The sequence below is a fragment of the Anomaloglossus baeobatrachus genome, chromosome 2 (genome assembly GCF_048569485.1).
Source record: "Anomaloglossus baeobatrachus isolate aAnoBae1 chromosome 2, aAnoBae1.hap1, whole genome shotgun sequence".
NCBI classification, from domain to species: Eukaryota; Metazoa; Chordata; class Amphibia; order Anura; family Aromobatidae; genus Anomaloglossus; species Anomaloglossus baeobatrachus.
Window position 1 is genome coordinate 528,713,750 of NC_134354.1, and position 27,445 is coordinate 528,741,194.

A 27,445-nucleotide genomic window follows, 5' to 3' on the forward strand; every position below is an offset into this window, starting at 1 on the left:
AAAAATACTGTGCCCTAGGGATAGGTAAAAATTAAATAGTTACCTGTAAAACAATGATCATGGTGAAAAATAAATATACTGCAGAAAGAAGTGGCTTCACATAATTCCCATCGCTCCCGAGGACATCAAACACTGGTCTCTTCTCTCCATACTGCCATACCCAGAGTGCATGACCTAAGGGGATTAGAAGAGTTTTCATTGGACCTTTCAACGCTTAAATACTGTGTGCTATCTCAAGGGTTGGACACTATGCAGAAGGCTATATTAATTGATCATAAGAAGAAAACAATCACATTTTGGTTTAAGGTGAATAATTTACAGGTCTAATCCATAAATCCGGTCATAACATTTTACATTACAGTGATACCTCGGTTTTCGTTGATAAACTGTCTGAATACAATCAATTAAAACCAAAACCAACTAAAACCAAAGCAATATTTTCCATAGGAATCAATGTAAATCCAATTAATCTGTTTTAGACACACTAAAATACATACAAAAGCACATTTTATAGGGAACAAAGATAGTGATTAATACTAAAAGCAATAAGAAATTAATATAAAAGGAATATTAAATGAATATAAAATACTGATGTAAAGAATAAATACATTTTAAAACTGACAAGCGGGGTGATACACAATGCCACACAGCCGGAGAATGAATGCATGCATCACCCTTTGATGTTGCAAAAATAGCAGCGCAGTCACATGGGCATATAGACAAAAAGAGAAAAACTGAGGCAAATTTTTAATGGAAAAAAATCAACGAAAACTGAAACCAACGATAACAGATCAACGAAAACCGAGGTACCACTGTATATTGTTAGCCGTGTGTGCTCTGAGGAAAAGTAGGATGCAGTGAATGTATAAAAAACCATCAAGCGGTTCAGGCCCGTTATTTTTCATGGGTGCCTAACGTGGGATATTGTGTACAAGTCTATGTTCCTCTCTAACCTTTGACTATGTTCACACAGGTCTTGTATGATCGGCTCAACTCAAAATTCTTATCAAAAACGCTTCTTATGCATTTCCAGTAGAAATCCACCTTGCACATGATTTTTTTTGGATGTTTTCTTTTTCCTGAAGAAGTTTTGAAATATTCCTACTATGGTAGAAGAAAAATGCACATCCCTTGTTTGGAGCGAATCTAGATGAAATCCACTCCAAGCGAGGTAAACGTTAAAAAAAAAAACAAAAAAAAACAACCTTCTCAAAGAACAGCCCTCCCACTCCAAATAAAAAAAACAACAAAACATTGAAGTGGTTTCGGCTTAAAACGTCTTCTTGAACACCTCAAACAAAAGATTGTGTGAACATAGTTTTTTTTTATGTGTTTTTTCCAAAAAAGCGCTAGGGTTATTTTTGGAGTAGGTCTTATTCTTGAAGAAACATGGTTGGGGTAAGTTTACACCCCCAAAAAAAAAAAAAAAAAAAAAAAAGAATCAGACACTCCCCTACCCAGGAGACTCATACCAGACTCCGGACGGCTACGTGGCTCCCAGTTCCTCCCTGTAATCTTCGTCGGGCCCTCTCAGCAAGTATGCTGCACGCCGTGCTATCCTGCTTCTGGCCAACACACTCACATACATCAGATCGCACACACATCAGAAATCTCACTCACTATATCCAGCGGTACAGAAAGCCTCCGGCCACAGGGATAGGAGAAAGTCACATGTCGCTGGTCCTGTAAGCAAGCATTTCATCCGTAGGTCCTTGCGCTCCACCGCCCTATGTCTTTACATCGATATCGCTGAATGAGGGGGTTGTGTGTGTGATCTGATGTGTGTGGGTGTGCAATCACTGCAGATCCTCCCGCTCGGCGTGTGGTGAGTGCGATTGTGGGGTGTTCACTGTCGATAATGAAGTGTACTCCAGTATTCTTTAACTTTTTAGCTGCGTGGACACTTCATTACTGAACCTCGACTACGGCTTATTTTCGGGGTAGGGCTTATATTTAAACCTTGCTTCGAAAATGCTGAAAAACACTGCTAGGCCTTATTTTTGGAAAAACATCATACTGGTATATAGACATATATAGAAGGAGAACTAGAAAGCAACACCTTCAAGGGTCTGTCGTTTCAGGGAAAGTAAAATATCTGTGTTAGCCTCTACCGCCTCCATTTGATTTTATGGCCATCAACCATCTATCTCAGTAAATGGTTCACACTTAAGTGAATGCAGACTTTGAGAGTGAAGGGTCAATCAAGGAGGATAAAGAAGCAGATTTCTCAGATATATTACAATGTATCTTTTTTATGTGCACTGTTGATTTATGGAGAAAACGGAATTAAAATGACTAGTACTCTTTAAAAGTTATTATACAAAATTGTTAAGTCTCCAACTGGAAAATCTCAAAGAATTAGAATTTCAAAACATTAGAATATGTATTTATTTATTTAGAAGTCCAGAAAGAAAGCAAATAGAGAGTGAAGCATCTGGTAGTTCTAGAGAAATTTTAAATAAAAATAATATGATACGTGAATGGTGAAACATGTTAGGGCAGGGAGAACAGTACCAATGACTTCATATATCAAACACCTGCACAGACCTGGCCATACCCAGGAACTCATGGAACATGAATGCCAGACTACACGTGTGCATGAAAACCATAGCACGTTCACAAAACACGGAGCGCTCGGTGACTAATACCGGAGCCTTCAGATAAACAACTCAAGATTGAGAGCATCATCTGGATCCTGAAGGATATTTTCATTAGGAGACACCGGCTTGAATAATGAATGCTCAATGAATATTCTTGGAAATAATATTTTCATTTTGACGTCCATGAGTCGGAAAGCTATACATCCACATTCCCGAGGCTGAGTCAATGCTAGTGCATGCCATGGTTTCAGACAGCAAAGAATAATATAGGAAGTGCCAGACTGGAATGATTCAAACTCATCCAGGACTGAATTTGTTAAAAATCAGCACTTTCTCTGTCAATAGCCGGACACTCGCAGGCACAGGCGGACACAGGCAGAAGAGGCTCATGCACAAAAACAGTATATGGGCCCTTTGCAGTGGAAAAGCTCATCATAATGCACAATTCCACTTGTCTTGGAGCTAGAAATGGGCCCCCTTGGATAGAATACAACCAAAGATACAATTGTCTGGAACAAGCCCTTAAAGTACTATTGGACAGAAACATTATTTATTTATTTATTTTTTAACGATGGCAATTGACGAGCTAATAGTTAGGGGTGCTTCACACACAGCGAGCTCACTGCCGAGATCGCTGCTGAGTCACGCTTTTTGTGACGCAGCAGTGACCTCATTAGCGATCTCGCTGTGTGTGACACTGAGCAGCGATCTGGCCCCTGCTGCGAGATCGCTGCTCGTTACACATAGCCCTGGTTCGTTTTCTTCAAAGGCGCTCTCCCGCTGTGACACACAGATCGCTGTGTGTGACAGCGAGAGAGCGACAAATGAAGCGAGCAGGGAGCAGGAGCCGGCGTCTGACAGCTGAGGTAAGCTTGTAACCAAGATAAACATCGGGTAACCAAGGTGGTTACCCGATATTTACCTTAGTTACCAGCCTCTGCAGCTCTCACGCTGCCTGTGCTGCCGGCTCCGGCTCTCTGCACATGTAGCGGCTGTACACATCGGGTTAATTAACCCGATGTGTACAGCAGCTAGGAGAGCAAGGAGCCAGCGCTAAGCAGTGTGCGTGGCTCCCTGCTCTCTGCACATGTAGCTGCATTACACATCGGGTTAATTAACCCGATGTGTACTGTAGCTAGGAGAGCAAGGAGCCAGCGCTCAGTGTGCGCGGCTCCCTGCTCCCTGCACACACAGCTAAGCGGTGTGCGCTGGTAACTAATGTAAACATCGGGTAACCATACCCGATAGTTACCAGTCTCCGCAGCTTCCAGACGGCGGCTCCGTGCAAGCGCAGCGTCGCTTGCACGTCGCTGCTGGCTGGGGGCTGGTCAGTGGTCGCTGGTGAGATCTGCCTGTTTGACAGCTCACCAGCGACCATGTAGCGATGCAGCAGCGATCCTGACCAGGTCAGATCGCTGGTCGGATCGCTGCTGCATCGCTAAGTGTGAAGGTACCCTTAGTTATCACATGGTTGTCATGCGTACAAGATCATTATTACACAAGCAAATGTTCGCTTGAAAGACCTGTGTTATAGACTGTGCAAAGACTTAAGGCCCTGTCACACACAGAGATAAATCTGTGGCAGATCTGTGGTTGCAGTGAAATTGTGGACAATCAGTGCCAGGTTTGTGGCTGTGTACAAATGGAACAATATGTCCATGATTTCACTGCAACCACAGATCTGCCAAAGATTTATCTCTGTGTGTGACGGGGCCTTTAGGTCATTCATAAAAGCATGTATTACAGCTTAAGATTAGACACAGTTAAGATGCACACCCGCAAAGATGAATCCACTCCTTTAGTGTGATGTGTTGATGAGGTGGTAGTGACTTATTACACGGTGAAATTTTATGCCAAGAAGCGATTTTCAGTTTTAAGCAAGTTGTAAGATCTGGTTTTGAGAGACTCAACCGATATTACAATGGCGGGCAGCTATTAAACACTGCAAACGGCGCTCAGTTTCGAACTTCATTGCTATTTTATTATCGATTTTTGCCCCGTCTAAGGCTAGGTTCACACACTGCGGTTTTTTTACGCTGCGTTTGTGCGTTTTTGCAGGAAAAAAAACGCACAAAAACGCACCCACAGCAAAAAAACGCAGGTGCGTTTTACCACGATTTGGTGCGTTTTTACTGACTGCGGTTTTATGCGTTTATTATCAGTGAACAATGCCATTAAAGATTGTTGAAGAAAAAAAAGTCTGATGTCATTTCCTTTTTCAATATGTTCTTCATTTTCCACTAGTGTATGCAGGAGAGCAGACAGCTGCAGAACTACAAGGCTCAGCATGCTCCATCCAGGACTGTATGCTGGAGGGAGAGGCAGGGCGTTCAGAACTACAAGGCTCAGCATACTCCATCCAATAGTGTATGCAGAAGAGCAGACAGCAGAACTACAAGGATCAGCATCCTCCATTCAGGACTGTATGCAGGAGTGTTTTGCCCCCCAAAAAAATGACATGGGCTTCGCCATATTTTTGTATGCTAGCCAGGTACAGCAGGCAGGTACGGGCTGCCCCCAACCCCCAGCTGCCTATTTGTACCCGGCTGGGAACCAAAAATATAGGGAAGCCCTTTTTTTTTTTATTTATTTCATGAATTTCATGAAATAAAAAAAAAAAAAAAAAAAAAAGGACATGGGCTTCGCCCAATTTTTCAGTCCAGCCAGGTACAACTAGGCAGCTGTGGATTGGAATCCGCAGTGCAGGGTGCCCATGCTTTCTGGGCACCCCCGCTGCGAATTGCAGTCCGCAGCCACCCCAGAAAATGGCGATTTCATAGAAGCGCTATCTTCTGGCGCTGTATCCAACTCTTCCAGCTGCCCTGGTGACAGGTGGCTCGCTAGGTAATAATGGGGTTAGGGCTAGCTTTATATTATCAGCTAGCCCTAAGCCCGAAATTCATGGTGTCACGCCAATATTAGACATGGCCACCATGAATTTCTAGTAAAGATAAAAAAAACCACAACACACAGAAAAATATTTTCATTAGAAATAAAACACAACACAATTAGTGACTCCATCTTTATTGAAATAAAGAAGTCCCCTCCGCAGTAATCCTGGGTCAAGGGTCCCGCGCTGTCCAATCCGGATCCAATATCATCTGATCGGTTTGCTGGAAGGCAAAGCGATCAGATGATGTGTCAGGATCAAGGATGTGAATCACATGACACAGCAGCTGATTGTATAAAAGCCATTTATACAATCAGCTGAAGCATCCGTGCAAAAAAAACCAAAAAAAATAAATACTTATGTGCTGATTACCGGCAGCTCCTGGAGCGATTGGACAGGAGTCTGATCCTGTCTGATCGCTGCAGGAGCTGCCAGTAATCAGTGATGAAGTCATCTAACGGCATCAGTTGATAGGTGAAGCCGGCCGGGCGCCGGCGTCACCGCAAGACTTACGATCAGCTGACGCGTCAGGTGACCGCATCAGGTGATCCATCGCCAGGTACTACAGCCATCGGACGTGCCCGGGGACACTGCACACAGCCGCAGCGGCAGTACCGGGAGAGGAGCCGGGAGCGGACATAGCACCGGGAGTCTGCAGACAGGTGAGTATGACTTTTTTTTTTCCTGCTGTTCACTTTTGGTTTCACAGCTGCCTCCATCTCCTGCCCGTACATGGCGCCGCACGGGAGCAGACATGCACAGGACGGGAGGTTGACGCAGCAGTGGCGATACCGGGAGGATTCACACTTCTGTGTTTACTGACAGAAAGAATCCTCTTCCTGTACATGTCACTTTACTACCCACCCCTGGGGTTTATAGCTGCGTTTTTAGTCATAGAAACGCACTAAAACGCAGCTATATTTGCAATTTGCGTTTTTCATTGCATTTTTGAACACCTCATTGAACTCAATGGGTGGAAAACGCAGTGAAGAACGCAAAAATAATTGACATGCTGCGTTTGTGTACAGCACAAAAATGCAGCTAAAAAAAGACTGTGTGCAGACAGCAAAAATGAAAACTCAGACTTTGCTGGGGAAGCAATGTCACAGCGTTTTCTGAGCAAAAACGCACCCGAAAAACGCGCAAAAACGCCGTGAAAAACACACTGTGTGAACTTACCCTAATAGGGGCTTTTTGCTCACTGCTGCCTACCCTGATAGGCAATGCTAGACAATGCTCTTTAGACAATGATAAAATTATGGGTCTTTACACCCTTGTGCTTTTGGTACACACTCGGAAGGAAGTTTATTTTAAATGGACACTTTAGTCACCATCAGAAACCAAACTTGTAAAACAGTGTGAGAAGAAACAGCATTAGTATATGACAGTGATGCCATCTTGTCACTTGTTAAGGGCAGAGCAAAGTACTCCCAGACCATGCACAATACAGTACTATTCTCTGCTCGGAGCAGGGAAGAGCCTGCACAGGAGCACGATTCGGGAACAAGGTGTGGATGATGTCGGATGTGTCAGCCACATGAAGAAAGCAGGAAAGCGATTGCAAAGAGAAGAGGCGCCGAAGCAAGACTCAGTCCACCCATTGGACTGGACCGCACTGTATGGAGTATAATGAAAGGTATTTTTGTGCTAAGCAGGGAAGATTGGATATAACTTACTAAAATACTATAAAAGAGAAATTAAAGGCAATTTGTCAGGAGGTTTTCGCTACCTTGTCAGGAGGTTTTCGCTACCTGAGAGCATATTGTAAGGATAGTCCTGGGAGTGGACCCACTGGACCATGCACCGGACTCCCCTGCGATGCCGCCTCGAGCAAACCCCTATACAGGGACTGTCGGACGTAACTGCAGAGGGCCTAGATGCACGGAAGCTGGGATCAGCAAGAGTCACTGGATGCAAGAGCCGATCTGGACCAGGTACAGGTTAACTGGATCAGGCAGAAGTCCAGAACTGAGACTGGTGCAGGTTAACGGGATCAGGCTGGAGTGTGTGCTCAGAACGGTACTCGGGATCTGCAAGCAGAGACAGAGTTACACCAAGCACAGGCATAGAGGGACCTGAACAACTAGTACAAGAGACAAGCTACAGGGACACGTTGAACAAGCACTGGCCAAGGGGATTGGCAAGTCTTAAATACCCAATGTTACTTATTAGTGATATTCCAGACAGCTGTGCTGGCCCTTTAAGTCAAGGAGAGTGCACGCGCATGCCCCCTAGTGTGCATGTGTGAGAGCTGCAACCTGGAATCAGAGCCGAGACCACATGAGGAGAGGCAGGACGCTGGGGCGCAGGTGGCTGCAGTGAGTGAGTGTCGCGATGCCGTGACCGACAGGGAAAAGGTATGGACGGGGAAGCAGGAGAGCGGGCTAGGCGGGGAGCGGGGACCCTAGGGGTTGGAGCGACGGGTGGTGAGCAGCGCGGTCAGACCGGGAGCGTGACACATAGGAATCTATAGTTACAAGAAAGAGTCCAATAACTACCTTAGTGAAAACCAATATAGAATTTTGTTCAAATCACAGTTTAATTATTATTTTAAGTAATTACAACATAGAGAAAAAAAAACAACATTCCAAGCTCAGATATAATACCATTCAAATATTGGTAAGTTGAAACACTTGTTTCACAGAATAATGCCATGAACGAACATCTTGGAATCAGAATAATCACATTTGGAATAAAAACCAAGAAATCCGGCCTAACCAGGCCAAATAGCAATAAAGGCTTGGATCAGTAAATATGTACAGTATGACTGAAGTAAATATACTTAAAGGAAAGAACTATGAAAGAGAAAAATCTAGGTTAGGCACGAGAACAAAAAAGAAGATTATGGAAGAATATAGAAGAAAGAACTTAAGAGAAGAGAAAAGGTCCTGCAAGGGTAGTCCGACTCCCAACCCGACCTGGTATTCCGTATTAGTCTAACTGAGTCATGCCACAATCCAGAGTCCAAATTCCATATAGTCCCTAAATAGTATCCAAGCGGTCCAGACGTCCATTACCCTCTCCGAGGTATCTGTCGCCTGGGCTATCAGTTCCTCCATCCTAAATATCTCATTGAGTTCTGTTACAAGGTCAGATCTAGAGGGGGCTTTCTTTTGTTTCCATAGTCTAGGGATCAACTTCCGAGCAGCAACCAGGAAGGTCTCTAAAGGAGGCTCCTCTTGTATCTAGCTATAGAGAACTCGCTTAGGGACAAAAGGGCAAGCTCAGAGGAAGGCTGAACCCCTGACCCAGAAACCTTACTAAATAGATCGAACACATCTGCCCAGAATGTTCTGATAGGATGGCTTTGCCACCAGATGTGTAAATAAGAGCCCCTCTCTCTCTCTCAAACATCCCCAGCAGGTGTCAGACGCTGCAGGAAACATTGCCTTAATGGTCATCGGGCATCTATATCATCTTATCAGGATTTTGTAGCTCCTGTCCTGAGTCAGAGAGCATACTGAAGAATGCTTCGTAAATAGCAGTATCTTGGCACGTTCCTCCTCGGAAATAGGTGTCCCCAAGTCCCCCTCCCACTTAGAGAAAAAGTTAAGCAGAATACTTCTAGTTGTGACACTTTCTAGGAACAGGCCGTCCAACAATGAGACCGTATGGGTCGGTGGAACATCACCCCAACAATATTGTTCATTGTTGCTGTGTGGTGACAGGGATCTAATGTAACTCAACCTAGTCATATAGAAACCATGCTAGTGGAGGTACAGATGTCTCAGGAAAAAAGGATGAGAGTGGCCTCACTTCTGAGGTGGCGATATAGTCGTGGACAATTGGGTGGTCCGGTTTCCGCTTGTGTAGAATGGTGTGGCTATGCAAACCTGCCGGGAAATTGGGGTTCCCACATAGTGGTGTAAGTATGCCCGGTATTGTAGTAAGATGGACTGTTTTGAGATTCTGCCTGACCCAATGGGATAAGTTCTGGACCAAAAGAGATAGTTCCCGAGGGGAGGTTTGAGAAGTGTCTGGTGACCAGATCTCAACTAATGGCCCAATGTCTGACTTGGCAAACTCAATATTCACCCACCGCTTGTTACCCCTGCGGTGGAACAGGTCCAAGAGACAAGTGCCTAATGAAGCATAAATGTATAGGCGAAAGTCAGGTAAACCAGTTCCCCCCCCCTCTCTCTTGGTTCTGTATAGAATCTGGTAGGAGATGCGGGGTCTTTTATTGGCCCAGGAAAATTCACCTATCCACGCCTTAAGTCGAGAGAAGAAGGATGTCAGGAGACAAATGGGAATAGGTTGAAAAAAAAATAGATGGGGCAAGAGGTCCATTTTGACAGTATTGATCATGCCAAACCATGACAGGTTCAATTTGCTCCATTTAGTTATGTCATGTTCTATGCTATGTAGTATCTTATAGAGTTTCGAGTGAGGGAGACTGGTCAGATTCGCAGATATTTTGATGCCTCAATATGTAAGAGAATCTGTGGTCCATTTATAAGGTAGAGAGGTACGTAGCTGTGTCACCAACTGAGGAGGCAAAGATACATTAAGAATTTCCGACTTATGACAATTGATCTTAAAGTTGCTAAGATGTCCAAACCTAGAGAATTCTAAGATCAAATTCGGAATACTGGTAACCTGGGATGTAATATAGAGAAGCAAATCATCTGCGAAGAGGGCCAACTTATGCTCATCTTTTCCGACGGTCACCCCTCTTATGGATAGGTTAGATCTGATCGCCTCAGATAGGAACTCTATGGTCAGGACATACAGCAATGGGGAGAGAGGGCACCCCTGTCTGGTTCCATTAAGGATGCAGAAAGGGCGTGACAAGGCACAATTTATTTTTACCTGTGCAGTTGGCATGGCATATAGAGCGGAGATTCTGTTTAGCATACGGTTTCCTAACCCCACACTTTTTAGGGCCATAAATTCCAAACGCACCCTGTCGAAGGCCTTTTCGGCATATATCGACAGGGCGCACATAGGAATGCCCCTCTTTTTTGCCCAATCCACCAAGGAAACCGTCTTAATAATGTTATCTCTTGCTTCCCTGCCTGATACGAAACCCACCTGGTCTAGACTAATGAGCATTGGAAGAAGGGATTGCAGTCTATTCGCTATCAGTTTAGCATAGAGTTTGATGTCAGTATTGATAAGAGAGATCGGCTGGTAGCTACAGCAAAGGAGGGGGATCTTTCCCAGGTTTATGGATTAATGTTATGTGTGCCCTGAGTGCCTGCAGCGGGAACAAGCCTCCAGAGGATATGTAGTTACACATAGTAAGGAATATTGGGCTTAAAAGATCCAAAAATCCTTTATAATAGCTAGCGGTAAAGCCGTCCGGATCTTGCCCTTTTTTTGCATCTTTTATGACTGATCACCTCCTCCAAAGTAAAGCTTTTCTCCAAGTCAGACAACGCCTCCGCGAACAATGGGGGAAGTCTGTGCGACTGGAGGAATGCAACAATTTTTTGCCTCATCTGATGAGCTGTAAGATCAGCATAATGTCCCTTTATGTTATATAAGGATTCGTAATATGAAGTAAAACTGGACATAATCTCTTGTGTGTTGTGCACCTTGGTGCCTCTAGCATTATTAACACATAGGATGTATGTAGTGGCAATCCTTGGGTGGAGTGCTCTCGACAATAATTTACTGCTTCTATCCCCCATATGGTAAAACCTACTCTTTATTCTGTCCCGTAGGGATCTGGATCTCTGGTCTAGGATGCCCATTAATTTCTGATGCTCCGTGGATATCTGGCTATATGTCGAGGGTGACAGGTGTTGTTTTTCCAAACTGGCTATGAATGATAGCAGGTTTTTTATATCTTCCTCTCTCTCTTAATAGGGGCCCCATGGGAGATAAACATCCCTCTTATTACACATTTTAATGCCTCCCATTTAGTCGATGGCGAAGAGGAATCGTCCTCATGGTCTACTGTGAAATTCTGTATGGCTTGAGAAACCTCCGCCTAACACAAAGGGTCATGCAGCAGGTTCTCGTTCAGACGCCAGGTTAGAATTGGTGTTCCCTGGGAGCCAAGATTTATGCTCAGATATACAGGAGCGTGGTCAGACCACAGGATAGACCATATCTCCCCCTCTATCTGAAGGTCCAACAAGGAATGGGAGATAAAGAAATAATCTATTCTACTGTATGTCTGATGGACCGAAGAAAAAAGGTGTAATCCTTGAGTTCAGAGGCGAAGTATCCTCCACCAATCTCATGCTGTGCGCCAGTGCCTTAAGATTCGTACTAATGGATAAGGGGGCATGAGGACCTACCCGAGGAGAAGTCCAGACAGGGATTTAGTGTAACATTGAAGTCCCCTCCCATAATTACAGGAGAAGAGTCGGCAAACTCCTCAAGAAAGTGCAAGCAGTCCATATGGAACTTCTTCTGGTTTTGATTTGGACTGTAGATATTTGCGATCACGAATCTGGAATTCTTCCATGACACCTGGAGGAAGATGTAGCAGCCTGCAGAATCAATGAGATTTCAGAACTTCAGGAACAAAAGATCTGTGGAAAGCTACTGAGACACCCCTGGACTTAGACTCTGGATTCGTGCTATGAAACCACGTCGGGTAGTTTCTTGTAACCAACTCTGGGACTGAATCCGCCCGAAAAGGAGTTTGCTGTAGCAATAAAATCGCTACTTTTTGCTGATGACTTGAGAAGATTAATTTGACATCTCTTCTCGGGCACATTCAGACACTTCACGTTGTATGAGCAGATTTTTAACTTATCCATAGTCTGAGGGAAAACAAGCGGGACCAGGATAAGTAGGAGCCAGCCTCCACATGCAGGAATAAGACAGTAAAAACAAATCAAAGAGAGAGCAGACATGTTAAAAAAAGGATTAGAGAAGGACTAAGAAAGAAACAACAAGCCCTGTAAGTCATAAGTGCTAGGATAATATGGCGTATGGCCACTTGTTGCACCAAGAGGGGGACGATTGAAGCCAAAAGGAGAAGAAGCCTCCGCCGCACCCCCTCCCCAAGAGTAATAAAATTATGTTGAATTTTAGAAAAAGTCTCCGCTATGTCAAGGAGAGTAAGGGAAAAAGAACATATAACAACATTGACAAATAGGTCTCATGTGCTCAAAATATATCCACGATCAGACACGGTCCTTTAGATTTATCAAATCTTGCATGTCCCAGGAATCTCAAGTGTCCTCTGAGGTGCAATCTGAGGCCTTGTTCTTCTTGGCATGATGGCAGTGATCCATCTTGGACGAGAGATAGGGAGTCTAGGAGCAGAGGTCCACTCTGGTAAGTCCACTATAGGAATTTCAAATATTCCAAGGAAGTTGGCAAGGTCCCCTAGGGAACGGAAGCTAGCGGATTTCCCACCCTTGTGGGTTGTCAGTTGAATTGGAAACCCCCACTGGTAGGGAATGTCTCTTTCCTTGAGTTGGAGCAAGAGGGGTCTTAGGGCTCTTCTCTACAGTAAGGTACGCCTTGCTAAGTCTGGGAGTAAGATGATCTGGGCGTCCATAAAGGTGACCGGAGCCTTCCCACGTGCTGCCTGCATGATTGACTCATTTATTTTAAAGAAGTGTATCCTGCAAATTACATCACGGGGTCTGGTATCTGAAGCCGGTCTTGGGACAAGAGCCTGGTGTATCCTGTCCAGCCAGTTCCACTGGGTCGGGGCCTCCTTCCCCTACTAACTGCTTGAAGAGATTCTGGGCGGCCTGCTCCAGGTCTGCATTGCTCGCTGCCTCCAGCAGTCCACTAATGAGTATATTATTTCGCCAATTGCGGTTTTGGAGTAACTGCGGTACTGGAGTTATTGAGTATGATCTTTCTTGGAGCCTGGAACTTTCTTGGAGCCTGGAGCTCACTTAACATAGCTTCTTGCGACTTTTCTACCTCCTCCACTCTGGCGGTGAATGCAGCTGTGAGAGATTGCAGCTCCTTCCTGTGTGCGGCCTCCAGCCTGCCAATGCAGCCCTCCAGAACTGCCTTTGTAGAAAGTGATTTCCATACTATCTCCCCGGGTCACCTCTGAATGAGCTCTGCTGGATCCTCACCAGCGTGGGCGGCTGGCGCACTCTTGGATTTCACTGACCTGGGAGGGGGGGGGTTGTAAGGATGGATGTGTTCCCCGAGGTATACATACCCCCATTCCCAATTTCCTCCTAAATGGCGTCCAACATAGCGTAGGCAGCCGCGTCGGCCAGAAGCCACGTCAGCACTCCAGCGACATAGCCCAAGGAGAGAAATCCCTTACAGACGTCATTCTCGGCCTATCGTTAAGAGGAGGCGTCAGTAGCAAGCAGACCACGCATGTGCGCAACGTCACCAGAGGAAAAAACACCCATCAGCGCCACCATGGGAAGGTCAAGACCAGAAGAATCCAGGATGACGGACGCCATGATGGGAAGGTCAGAAATACAATATCATAAAAACAGTAAAGTGCTAAATATTCTAACACACAACATGAATAAAAAACATGTATGTAAATAGCATATGTGTGAGCAAACATAATAAGTTAGTCAATGTCCACAGAACTATAAATGTACAATAAAGGGAACCAATCAGGATTAGGTTTTGAAATTCAAAAAAAGTGAGCTGCTTGTTGAGTAACAATTGCAATGGAGCAGATCATATATTCAAACTTATCCTCTTCCCCTGTTAGAATTAGCATAAGTATTATACAAACGATTCACTTTGTCTGTGGAAGGACCTGTGGTGAGGTCATACCCATGTGACCTGGTATCCAGCTTTAGTGGCTGAGGCCCCACCCCTTCTGGTCACATGGGTATGACCTCACACAGGTCCTGCAACAGACAAGCAGCTCATTTTATAATCTTTGCTTTTTTTTATTTCAAACCTAAACATCCGAGCTGACCACTACAGGTATGTATAGAATCAGTCGGATAGTGCCAGTATAGCACTGGTTTTAGGTTATATATGTAAATCCTGGTGATTGCTTCCCTTTAATTACAAACATATCTTAGAAAGCGCCAATATAATACAAAAATGTTGTAAAATGACATGGCATGTTTAGAGAATTGACAATCTATTTGCACAGATACAGGGGGTACGGAAAGTATTCAGCCCCCTTTAAATTTTTCACTCTTTCATTGCAGCTATTTGGTAAATTCAAAAAAAGTTCATTTTTTTCCTCGTTAATGTACACTCTGCACCCAATCTTGACAGAAAAAAACAAATGTAGAAATGTTTGCAAATTTATTAATCAAGAAAAACTGAAATATCTCATGGTCATAAGTACCTTTGCTCAGACACTCATATTTAAGTCACATGCTGTCCATTTCCCTGTGATCCTCCTTGAGATGGTTCTACTCCATTAGAGTCCAGCTGTGTTTAATTAAACTGATATGACTTGATTTGGAAAGGCACACACCTGTCTATATAAGACCTCACAGCTCACCGTGCATGACAGACCCAATGAGAATCATGAGGTCAAAAAGAACTGCCTAAGGAGCTCAGAGACAGAAGAGACAGAATTGTGGCAAGGCACAGATCTGGCCAAGGTTACAAAATAATTCTAAGCTGTATGTGTGGAGAAAACCAGGCACTGCTCATCACTTGCCCAATACAATCCTAACAGTGAAACATGGTGGTGCAAGTATCATGCTATGGGGGGTTTTCAGCTGCAGTGACAGGACGACTGGTTGCAATTGAAGGAAAGATGAATGCGGCCAACTACAGAGATATCTGGGAAGAAAACCAGCGTGCTATGGACCTCAGACTTGGAGAAAAAGGTTCACCTTCCAACAAGACAACCACACTAAGCACACAGCTAAAATAACAAAAAGGAGTGGCTTCAGAAGAACTCTGGATCATTCTTGACTGGCCCAGCCAGAGCCCTGATCTAAACCCAATTGAGCATATCTGTAGAGACCTGAAAATGGCTGTCCACCAACATTCACCATCCAACCTGACGGAACTGGAGATGATCTGCAAGGAAGAATGACAAAGGATCCCCAAATCCAGGTTTGAAAAACTTGTTGCATCATTCCCAAGACGACTCATGGCTGTACTAGCTCAAAAGGGTGCTTCTACTCAATACTGAGCAAAGGGTCTGAATACTTATGACCATGTGGTATCTCAGTTTTTCTTGTTTAATAAATTTGCGAAAATGTCTACATTTGTTTCTTTTCTGTCAAGATGGGATGCAGAGTGTACATTAATGAGAAAAGAAATGAACTTTGTTGAATTTACCAATTGGCTGCAATGAAACAAAGAGTGAAAATTTTAAAGGGGTCTGAATAATTTCCGTACCCACTGTATATACGATAGCACAAGGTAAATATATATTTCCCTTTTTTTAAACTTGTTTCTTAGTGCTGTTTTTGCCTTTCACTGGATCATCCATTCCCATACAATATTATTGATATACTATATTCTGTGTACCTGTGATTTTCAGTACCAGTTAGTATATATCACCCATCTAATTCCTATTATGTTTAGCACCTTCTATATATAATCTTTTTGCAAGATGTAATATATACTTTGCATGTGCTATATATCTGTGCAAATAGGTTGTCAATTCTCTGCACATGCCATGTAATTTTATGACATTTTTGTATTATATTGGCACTTTCTAAGATACGTTTGTGCTTAATGTGAATTTATAATTTTGTGGACATTGAGTAACTTATTATGTTTTCTCACACATGAAATTTACATGTTTTTCATTCATATTGTGTGTTAGAATATTTAGCACTTTGCTGTTATATATTGTATTTCTGACCTTTCATGGCGTCCGTCATCCTGGATTCTTCTGGTCTTGACCTTCCCATGATGGCTCTGATGGGTGTTTTCTCCTCTGGTGTTGCTACATGTATGTGTGGTCTGCCTGTGGCGGCCGTGTGCCGCTGACTGCTCCGCTTAGCAACGGGCCGAGAATGACGTCTGTAGGGGTTTTCCCTCTTCGGGCTATGTCGCTGGAGTGCTGACGCGGCTTCCGGCCGGCACTGCGGCCTACCGCGTATGCACCTTGTTGGACTCCATTTAGGAGCAAATTGGGAAGTGGGGCATATATACCTCGGGGAGCACATCCATCCTTACGACCCCCCCTGCCCCTGAAGAAGCCCACGCGAAACGTGCATTGGGGTCCTGGAGGTACATCCCCTTGCTGACTAGGAGGTATGGGTGAATGTCTCTCTTATTTTAGCCGCTTTGTGTGGAGTTAACTTTGCAATTTCACCTTATTAGGGGTGGTCACCGGTATCCCTGTACTGCTTACAACTTTGCGGTTACTGCAAAAGAGCACTTTTTTTGTGGGCCACACTCCCCCCATTATATTTAAACACCAAAGCTGCTATTTTGCATAGGCACTTTACACCCAGCTCCTCACTATTATTTTGTCAGCGTCCGGGTGCCTTCCTTTTTTGTATCCTCATTAGCACTTGGGTCTCTATTATAGACAGTATGTTTTTTTGGTGTTTTTATGATTGATTCATGAATAAAATTATATATTGGTTTGCACTTAGGTAGTTCTTAAACTCTTTCTTGAAATTATAAGTAAATATTACTAGTTGGGTCACTACCAGATATTTTCATATTATAGTCCTTGTGTGAGGTTCATTGTGGTCCACCATTTAGGCCATTATTTATGTTCCCCTTTATATGTGTTCAGATGTTTTTGACTCATCAACAGCCGTTCTGACACAATCCGAAATTTTAGCTTTAGTCATGTAGCAGAGCCTAAGGAGCTGTCCCCATCCACACCAGTCTCTCTATAGAGATTGTACATTGAGAGTGAGGTATCAGAGGAGAGGGTGTGCTGGACTGCCATGCACCAGGACAAGCTAGACCTAGCAGTGATAATCACCAAGTGATAAAGCCTTTAGTTTAAGTAAACAACATCAAGGAGCCTTATCCCATAGGCATAGTTGATTTTTTTTTTTTTAAACCCCTACAACATGCTGGCCTCAGCTTACATACTGAAAACCTCCCAACAGATTCCCCTGAAAAGGTGGTAGCTGTACTTTAGGTGGAACCTGTCACCAGGTATTCCTGATATAAATGTAATAAAAAGTTGCCATTCAATCTCAAAATAAAGAATTTCCTATTTATGAAAAGGACAATACATTAGAATTTTCTCTTTTATGCATTTAGTTTTTGTCCCTCAAAACAATCCTTGAAGCATGACACAATGTGACGTACCGGAATAAATCTAACACAGACAATCACAGAAATTCCCAAGAGGTATTTGTGTGCAGGTTACAAAGAATTCACAAGTAAACAATGATGAACATGCCACTCAGCTTAATTGCTCAATGACATATTTATTTTTCATGTACATTAGGGAGACTCCTAAAGTCTACATACATAATCACACACACACACACACACACACACAATGTACTCACTGGGTGAAATAGGTATTGACCACATCACAAATCTCCTAGGTGAATTTCTCACCAAATATCGTTAACAACCCATCCAATCCACATGGGCAAAGAAATCAAACCACAAATGCCCATAAATTAAGTTTTGTGTAAAAATTAGTGATGGGCGAGCCGGAACTGTAAAGTTCGGTGTTCGTACCGGACAGCATTAGACTGGCTACCGGAGGAACTGCAGTGATACCAGTCCTGGCCGCGGTTAACTGCACTGAACTCCGGAGCTCTCAGCTGAGCTCCGGAGTGCAACCCGGCCTGTTCGCAGTTGAATGCAGGTTACCACAGCCAGGACTGTTATTACCGGAAACCGCCGGTAATACCAGTCCTGGCTGCGGTTACCTGCATTGAACTCCAGAGCACTCACCTGAGCTGCAGAATGCAGCCTGGCCTCTCCGCAGCTGTCATCGACTGAACTGTGATAGCTGGGGAATCAGTCAGCGCTCGTGGTTCAGTCCTGCAAACCCGCAGCTCAGTCCAGGCTTCAATCCGGAGCTCAGGTGAGAGCACCGGAGTTCAGTGGAGGTAACTGTGGCCAGGACTGGTATTACTTCAGTTCCTCCGGCCAGTCCAATGCTGGTACCGGACACCTGGTGTTCGTGCACGGAGCCCAAAGTTCTCAGGGAAGTCAGCGCTACTGTACGGATTCGCCACAAGGACAATGATAGATATTTATCTAAAAAAAAAAAACAAAGATAATAAGGAATAAAGCAGGACCGTTCCACTCTCCGACCTTCCTAGCAACTGTAACACTACTTCCAGGTCCACTCATTAACGCTCATAGGTATTCACTGCTTCCCCCGCCCACAGTGAGTCCTGGCATCTGTGATTGGTTGCAGTAAGACTGCGCCCCCACCCTGTGTGACAGCATCTATTATTGGATGGAATCACACTGTCTGTCTGCGTCCCTACAGTGGTGTAAAAATAAATAAAAAAAAAAAAAAAATTGAGCAGGGTCCACCAAATACTGTGATACTCAGCGCAGATAAAGCAGACGGCTGTAGGCTGCTGCCCCCGGCCAAGTGCTTATGTTGGCTGTGTATCAAAATAAGGAGGGAGACTATGCGGCTTTTTTAAAAAAAATAATAAAAAATAAATATTTAAATAAATTTTAAAACACCGGTGTGCTATTCTGCCACTTCCCAATTTTGATACCCAGCCATGATAAAGCCAACAGCTGGGGGCTGGTATTTTCAGGCTGGAGAGGCACATGGTGATTGGTCCCCTCAGACTAAAAATATGAGCCCACAGCGGCGCCAAAATTGTCGCATCCATTAGAAGAGACAATTTTGGTGCTTTACCCGGCTTATACTGATTAACCTGGTGCGGTAGCAATCGGGGTAATATAAGGGGTTAATGACAGCTTACAGCTACTACTAAGTCCTGGATTAGCAATTGGTAGGGTCTATATGAACCCCTCCCCCATTACTAATCCTGTAAGTGAAAAGAAACAAATACCAAAAAAAAATAAAAAAATCTTTATTTGAAATAAAAATATAAAAAATACAAAAAAAACCCCACCCTCTTTCTCCAATTTATTAACCCCTCAAACACCCAGGTCCAACGTAATCCATATTAGTTCCCACGATGATCCTGGTTTTGCTACATACTGAAGTCACAGCACACAGGCACATTAGAGAACATGACCACTGGCTGCGGCTTCAGACAGACACTGACTGAGCCGCAGCTGTGAGCGGCGACAGCACTGAGTTTACCTGCAGTCACAGCTGGAGGTTCCCATGATACCCCATCTGCGAACGTAGGAAAACTAACCTAAGATGAACTCACTGAAATCAGTGTCCTTACCTCAGGTAAACTCATCGAGTTCAATGAAACCTGCATCTCCTGGCAGAAAATTGCATTTATTTTTTTTGCCATGAGATACAGATTTGGTGCATAAATTCCAGCACTAAATCTGCATCTCCTGGCAGAAAACAGCACCTAAACTGCATTTTATTTTTTTGCCATGAGATGCAGATTTTTGTTCTGAAATGTACACTAAATATACATTATTATTAGTGATGAGCGAGTATGCTTGTTACTACTCGGTACTCGCACGAGTATCAATGTACTCGGGCTACTCGGCGGGGACCGAGTAATCTCGCGATACTCGTGCTGTACTCGTGGACTTCATGTTGGCGCTCTTTTTACAGCCATCCCTTATGCAGGGATTGGCTGGCAGACCACTGCAATGCCACAGCCCTGTTGTGGAATTGCAGTGATTGGCCAGCCCGCACAGCGTGACCGTGCCTTTAGCCCGACACTTCCCCGCTCGGCTACGGCCCCTCCCGCACTCCACTCCGCGTGTATATATATATGCACGCTTACACACACACGCACGTTTTTTTTTTTTAATTTACAGTTTTCTGGTTTCTACATGCTGCCGGGGGTGATTTCACAAAAATACTCGGGTCTCCCATAGGATAACATTGGGCTCGGTGCTCTGGCCGAGTACACGAGTATCTTGGGATGCTCGGCCCGAGCCTCGAGCACCCGAGCTTTTTGGTACTCGCTCATCACTAATTATTATTAGTGATGAGCGAGTATCAAAAAGCTCGGGTGCTCGAGGCTCGGGCCGAGCATCCCAAGATACTCGTGTACTCGGCCCGAGCACCTAGCCCAATGTTATCCTATGGGAGACCCGAGTATTTTTGTGAAATCACCCCCGGCAGCATGTAGAAACCAGAAAACTGTAAATTAAAAAAAAAAACGTGCGTGTGTGTGTAAGCGTGCATATATATATATACACGCGGAGTGGAGTGCGGGAGGGGCCGTAGCCGAGCGGGGAAGTGTCGGGCTAAAGGCACGGTCACGCTGTGCGGGCTGGCCAATCACTGCAATTCCACAACAGGGCTGTGGCATTGCAGTGGTCTGCCAGCCAATCCCTGCATAAGGGATGGCTGTAAAAAGAGCGCCAACATGAAGTCCACGAGTACAGCACGAGTATCGCGAGATTACTCGGTCCCCGCCGAGTAGCCCGAGTACATTGATACTCGTGCGAGTACCGAGTAGTAACAAGCATACTCGCTCATCACTAATTATTATTGGTAGTCTGATCACTTGTATAATGCATTGCTATATACAAGCATGGCAATGCATTACTCCTGTCTGTGTGACACCGACAGAATGCCTATTAGCCAGCATGGTCTAAGAGGCCATCGTATCCAGCAAACCTGGAGCTTATTTGTTAACTTCGAGTTGCCATGGAAACAATCACGTCATAGGTGGGTTCTGATGGGGTAGGAGAGGGAGTGCACTCCCTCTGTTTCCTAAATGCTGTGATCGCTATGGATTGTGGAATTTAGGGGATTAAGCATTGGGGGCACTGTCCCTGGATGTCACTTATGTAGAGCTCCCGGTGGCGATCGTGCAGACAGAGCTCCTGTGCCCCATGATTGTCATGACGTGCCCATACATCATAGTTTGGAAACTCCTTCCAGACCATGACGTATTACTATATCAAAAGTTAAAAGGGGTTAAGCAGTGCCCATCCTTGTCCCTGTCCTGGAGTAATGTGTTCATCCATATTTCCATCCTGTAGCAATGTGCCCATCCTTGTCCCCGTCCTGCAGTAATGTGCCCCATCCTGGTTCCCATCCTGTAGTAATGTCCCCATCTTGTAGTAATGTGCCCCATCCTGGTTTCCATCCTGTAGTAATGTGCCCATCTTGTAGTAATGTGCCCCATCCTGGTTCCCATACTGTAGTAATGTCCCCATCTTGTAGTAATGTGCCCCATCCTGGTTCCCATCCTGTAGTAATGTCCCCATTTTGTAGTAATGTGCCAGATTTTGGTTCCCATCCTGTAGTAATGTGCCCATCCTTGTCTCATCCTGAAGTAATATGCCTCATCCTTTGTGCAAATGCTGTTGGAATGTGTCCATCCTGTGCAACACATGCGCGCACACACACACACACACACACACCAAAACTTTCTTCTCCCCTGTCCTCCGTTCCCTCGGTGTCCTCTTTCTTGCTTCATGAGGCAGACAGGCACATGGACCTGGAAACAATCGCAGCCACTGTCAGCGCTTCATTTAAAATTCAGATTAATGTTTTCCCGGCGCAGTGCAAAGTCAAGTTCTCTCTGTATAATTATTACAATAGCAGCCGATGGCCAATCAGAGACAAGCAACTGAGGTCATACAAGATAGTTGCTTGCCTCTGATTGGCAAGCAGCGCCCATTGACTTGTGCAGTGAGCGAGCTTGACTCTGCAACGGCGGCAAAATATTCATATGAAATAAAGTGCTGACGGCTGCGTCCCATGTACTGGCTATGATCATTACCAGGTCCACGGGCCGCAAGAAGCAGCCTGAGGGGCCGCATGCTGGAGACCTCTGGACTAGAGGAACGTATTCGCTTTCTTCTCTGCATAAGAGATATTGGCATTGTGGTTATGAATAACACGTGGTTTTATTCTACCACTGTTTCTATACTGTGTGTATGTACAAGTTATTCCTCAGATATGTACAAGCCGTATTGTAACCACTTGTGTTGGTATTGTTGTTGGAAAAATCTTAGTAAAATGTTACTTTTAAATAAAAAAAAAAAATGAAAAGTGATAGAACTTTTTCTTTGACATCAGTCTGACCAGGCAGAAGCCAGCAGTGATTACTGGATACTGTAAAGTTCAATGAATATTATCCAAATAGCAAACAAAGAAATAATGATTCTTTAGGTTTATAACCCAATTTAAGAAAAATTTATTATAATTGAAAATTGTCATACAAAGTGTGGAATGGTACAAACTTTAAGTGCTGGTCCGGTTTTAAATCAGGGGCTACAAATGGTTTTACAGGGTTCTTGCGGTGATCCTCAACTTACAGGGTGCAGAAAAAGAAGAAATGATTCCCGTTTGCTAAAGGTTACCTGTGTCCGATTTATGCCACGTTTGATGGGGGCACCAATATCGGAGATCGGCAGATTGGCAGTATAGGGAACTTTTATTCCCATTAAAATGAATTGGCAGTGCACGTCTGACCTAGTCTCCCTTCATTCTCTACGGGATCGTCGATTGCTGTGCCCAATCTGGTGCATGTCCCTGCAGTGGACCACCCACAGATCAGCAAGTTATCACGCAGAAAATGCGTGATAATTTGTTTTTACTGTACAACCCGTTTAATGGGCTATTCTGATTATTTTGTGTCGTAATTTTTTTTGCCATTTTCAAATTTAAAAATATATTTTTGAATTTATTTATTTTTTTAAAAAAAGGGGGAGAAGGGGCAGCAGCGTTGCAGAGATTTTCAAGAAAAATTTTTACAATCTAGTAATAGCCAACAGTAAATACTGAAAAATACTGTTTCATGTAATGTTAAGATTTGCAAGTACTCCACCAACTGATGTTGCAAGTATTTTATCAATTCTTACCAATGGCTGAAAACAGACACATAACTAGGAGGATCAGCACACACCAGAAGACATCAGTATTCATCTGTCTTTCCAGCTTACTTCGTTTGTAACGAGGTCCATTATTATTTAACAATGCTTTGGTCTCATGGCCTATAGGAATAAAAAAAGACATCATATATATCTAATACTACATAACATTATACGTACTATTAAAGCACCAGTCCAGCGTTTATTTACACTTGTTTCACCGCTGGAGTGGTCTCACTTATCAAAGTTCTTTGCACCTAGTAATATACTCACCAGCACCGCTCCGGTAGCATTCCATGATCTTGTAACTATAGCTCTTGACTGACCGGATGTCAGAGCTAATGCTCACAAGCTCTTAAAATCTATGAAAGCCTTGATCTGGCTCTCATAGACTTACATTGAGAAGTGACCTCTGGCTCGACCAGCAAACACTGGAGCAGCCAGCAGATTATAAACAGCTGAAGACAACTAACGGCGCCAAGAACAGAAGATGGCAGTTGATTAAAATATTACTAGGGGCGAGAGAAACACACATTAGTGTAACCACTCCAGAAATGAAAAAAATAAAAACACACCAGAGTCGTGCTAGGAAAGGCACTCACAATCACAGAAGCAAAGGCAGCTAAAGTATCTTATGTGCATAGGGGCACGCCAACTCTGGCTCCAAAAAGACATCAGGTTTAATGGATTTCTGCAAAAATCCTTTGTTCACATCCGAGATAAGACCTTGTACAAGATGTGACAATGGCTCCCTCTCTCCTTATTATAGGGATTCTGTCACTAAGGGGTGCTTCACACACAGCGAGCTCGCTGCCGAGATCGCTGCTGAGTCACGCTTTTTGTGACGCAGCAGTGACCTCATTAGCGATCTCGCTGTGTGTGACAATGAGCAGCGATCTGGCCCCTGCTGCGAGATCGCTGCTCGTTACACACAGCCCTGGTTCGTTTTCTTCAAAGCCGCTCTCCTGCTGTGACACACAGATCGCTGTGTGTGACAGCAAGAGAGCGACAAATGAAGCGAGCAGGGAGCAGGAGCCGGCGTCTGACAGCTGAGGTAAGCTGTATCCAAGATAAACATCGGGTAACCAAGGTGGTTACCCGATATTTACCTTAGTTACCAGCCTCTGCAGCTCTCACGCTGCCTGTGCTGCCGGCTCCGGCTCTCTGCACATGTAGCTGCTGTACACATCGGGTTAATTAACCCGATGTGTACAGCAGCTAGGAGAGCAAGGAGCCAGCGCTAAGCAGTGTGCGCGGCTCCCTGCTCTCTGCACATGTAGCTGCATTACACATCGGGTTAATTAACCCGATGTGTACTGTAGCTATGGTAGGAGAGCAAGGAGCCAGCGCTCAGTGTGCGCGGCTCCCTGCTCCCTGCACACACAGCTGTGCGCTGGTAACTAATGTAAACATCGGGTAACCATACCCGATGTTTACCTTAGTTACCAGTCTCCGCAGCTTCCAGACGGCAGCTCCGTGCAAGCGCAGCGTCGCTTGCACGTCGCTGCTGGCTGGGGGCTGTTCACTGGTCGCTGGTGAGATCTGCCTGTTTGACAGCTCACCAGCGACCATGTAGCGATGCAGCAGCGATCCTGACCAGGTCAGATCGCTGGTCGGATCGCTTCTGCATCGCTAAGTGTGAAGGTACCCTAAGACAATTGTTGTCCAATCTGCAGGCACCATACTATAGAGCAGGGGGAGGAGAGTAGATTAATATACAGTGTGTCCAACCATATCCTGTCCACCGCCATTAACTTGAGAACGGCGGCAGCTATAGGCATAGAAGTGATGTCTAGGTATAGTAAAGTATCCATGCGCTACGCAATGAAACCACCTATAGCACCATCTGATGGAAAACAACGGAGTTAGCATTTTTATCTCGAAAACGGAACGAAAAAAGTGAATTACAAAGTTGTAGGGCATCATCAATTCAATACGAATCGACACCTTGCATACAGAAATGCTATGATTAGAACGTGTAAAACTCACAAGGCTGCGGACGTTAAGCGATACCTTATGGAGACATTCCTACAAGTCATTGGGTATGGTGGCTGTATGGAGTGGCCTCCACGCTCACCTGACCTGACCCCATTGGACTTCTTTCTGTGAGCTCACATCAAACAGCAGGTGTATGCGACCCCTCCACCAACATTGCAGGACCTACAATGACATATCACAGATGCTTGTGCAAACGTGTCACCTACCATATTGCACAACGTGCAGCAAGATACAGTCTGCTGTCAAGAGTCCAGATGTGCATTGCAGCTGACGGGGCCCACTTTGGGCATCAAAGTTAAATGAGCACCATATGTGTGACCAGCATTCAATGTTTTTCCAGCATTCAATGTTTTTTGGGGGGGGGGGGGGGTCATGGGTTTCATATTATAGCATTTCTGTATGCAAGGTGTCAATTCGTATTGAATTGATGATGCCCTACAATTTTTTAATTCACTTTTTTTCCTCTATCTCGTTCAGTTTTCGAGATAATAATGCTAACTCCGTTGTTTTCCACCAGGTGGCGCTATAGGTGGTTTCATTGCGTAGCGCATGGATACTTTACTATACCTAGACACCACTTCTATGCCTATAGCTGCCGCCATTCTCTAGTTAATGGCGGTGGACAGGACAGGACAGGACATGGGTGGACACACTGTATAGTATTAGGAGAAAAGATTAGTAGAACCCTTGCTTTATTCATTTGAACCTCTGCTCCTTTTAGGATTTTTGGTCCAATGAGTGGTTCTATCAGTGATTGACAGCCTTCCGTGGATAAGTGTGCATACAGAGATATCTATCAGTCACTGATAGGACCGCCGACTGGACCGAAAATCTCAGAAGAAGCAGATGTAAAAATGAATAAAACTAAGTCAGTCAGTGACAATGTTGGAAGACATCAGTACCTGCATAAACAACTATCCCAGAGACAACTTCAGTATTTCTAAGAGTACATCCTCGTAACAGGAGATTTTCTTTGTAAAGACCTGATTTTTTTCCATTTTTATGAATCCTGCAACAAAAAATAAAAAAGTTTGCATATGATAATCAAAATAGCACTTATGCCTATCCGCTATACACTTTGTAATTAAATTTCAGTTAACAAATTCACAGAAAAATAGTACAATTTAAGTAAATGGGTTGTCCTTGCAGCAATGCGGGAGGAGGAATGGAGTTGCAGTGTGAGTGGTCATTGTGAGTTAGTGTTTGTTACATCCTACACTCCAAAAGGTATTGGGACCATAGTGGGTATGGATCGAGAGTGCTGTATGTAACATACCCTGCAGCTCTGCTCCTCTCCCAGAGAGGCACTTGGTCTGGTCATAGCTTCCCTCTCCCACTCTCTGACCAGAACCTTTGCTCCTTTATGAATGAGAATGCTCATCCTTCTCAGGAATTACTACATATTACCACCACACAAATCCATCCAGCATTGACACCGATTAAGTGATGTATACTGTACAGCCACTGTTGACACCGATTTCTTCCCACTCCTATTATTCTAGTTGCCCAATATCACACACACACACACACACACACACACACACACACACACACACACACACACACACAAATAAATGATCTCACTATAAGTCTCAAATTACTTTATTCCTTGATCAGTCCCAAAGTGCTTTAATCAGTGATCTCAGTGCTGAAAGCTTGGCTATTTATTTGAAAGGGAAAATTGACAACCTCTAGCAGGAAATTATCTCCCAGTAGCATTTATTCTCTTCCTGTCCATACTTAATACTGTTTAATTTCATCCTTTGACCGAGTGATTGAAGTAATCGTACAGGATACTAATGTTTTCACCCTACTACCTGTATAAGTGACCCTTTTGCTTAACATCTCACCCGGTTCCATTTCCTGGCCATCTCTCGTCTTCTAACTACAATATGTAAGCTCAGCCTTTCTTGTGGTATTATGCCTCTGCTTTTAAGTATGCAGCCATAACTTACTTAGGAAAAAAAAGCTTAATCTAGCCTTGCCTGCAGCTCACTCTGATGGCAACTATTATTAGATTCTTTTCTTTACAGCATTCACAACACAGACTAGAGACTACCAACTCCATATGCTCCGTTCTGGTTTTCAAGTTGTTTGTTTTACTAAACTTGTAAGTTGTCCTCTATCCAAAGAGATAGAAGAGAACGTATTGATCACTGGGAGTTCAACCAACGGGCCGTCCCACTCATTCAGAGTACAGCGCTTAGCCATCTCCAGCCATCCCTAC

At 44.3% G+C, this 27,445-nt stretch overlaps 1 protein-coding gene across 1 annotated transcript in view; it reads right to left on the bottom strand.

Annotated features, from left to right (window-relative positions):
- The window catches only part of ATP10A (ATPase phospholipid transporting 10A (putative)), a 292,107-nt gene that overhangs the window by 129,370 nt on the left and 135,292 nt on the right, over nt 1–27,445 (bottom strand). The window contains exons 4-6 of the mRNA XM_075336608.1: nt 26,121–26,227; nt 23,212–23,343; nt 44–174 (exon numbers count right to left, since the gene is read on the bottom strand). Of these exons, the coding sequence (XP_075192723.1) occupies nt 44–174; nt 23,212–23,343; nt 26,121–26,227 (370 nt within the window). The remainder of the gene's footprint in view (nt 1–43; nt 175–23,211; nt 23,344–26,120; nt 26,228–27,445) is intronic.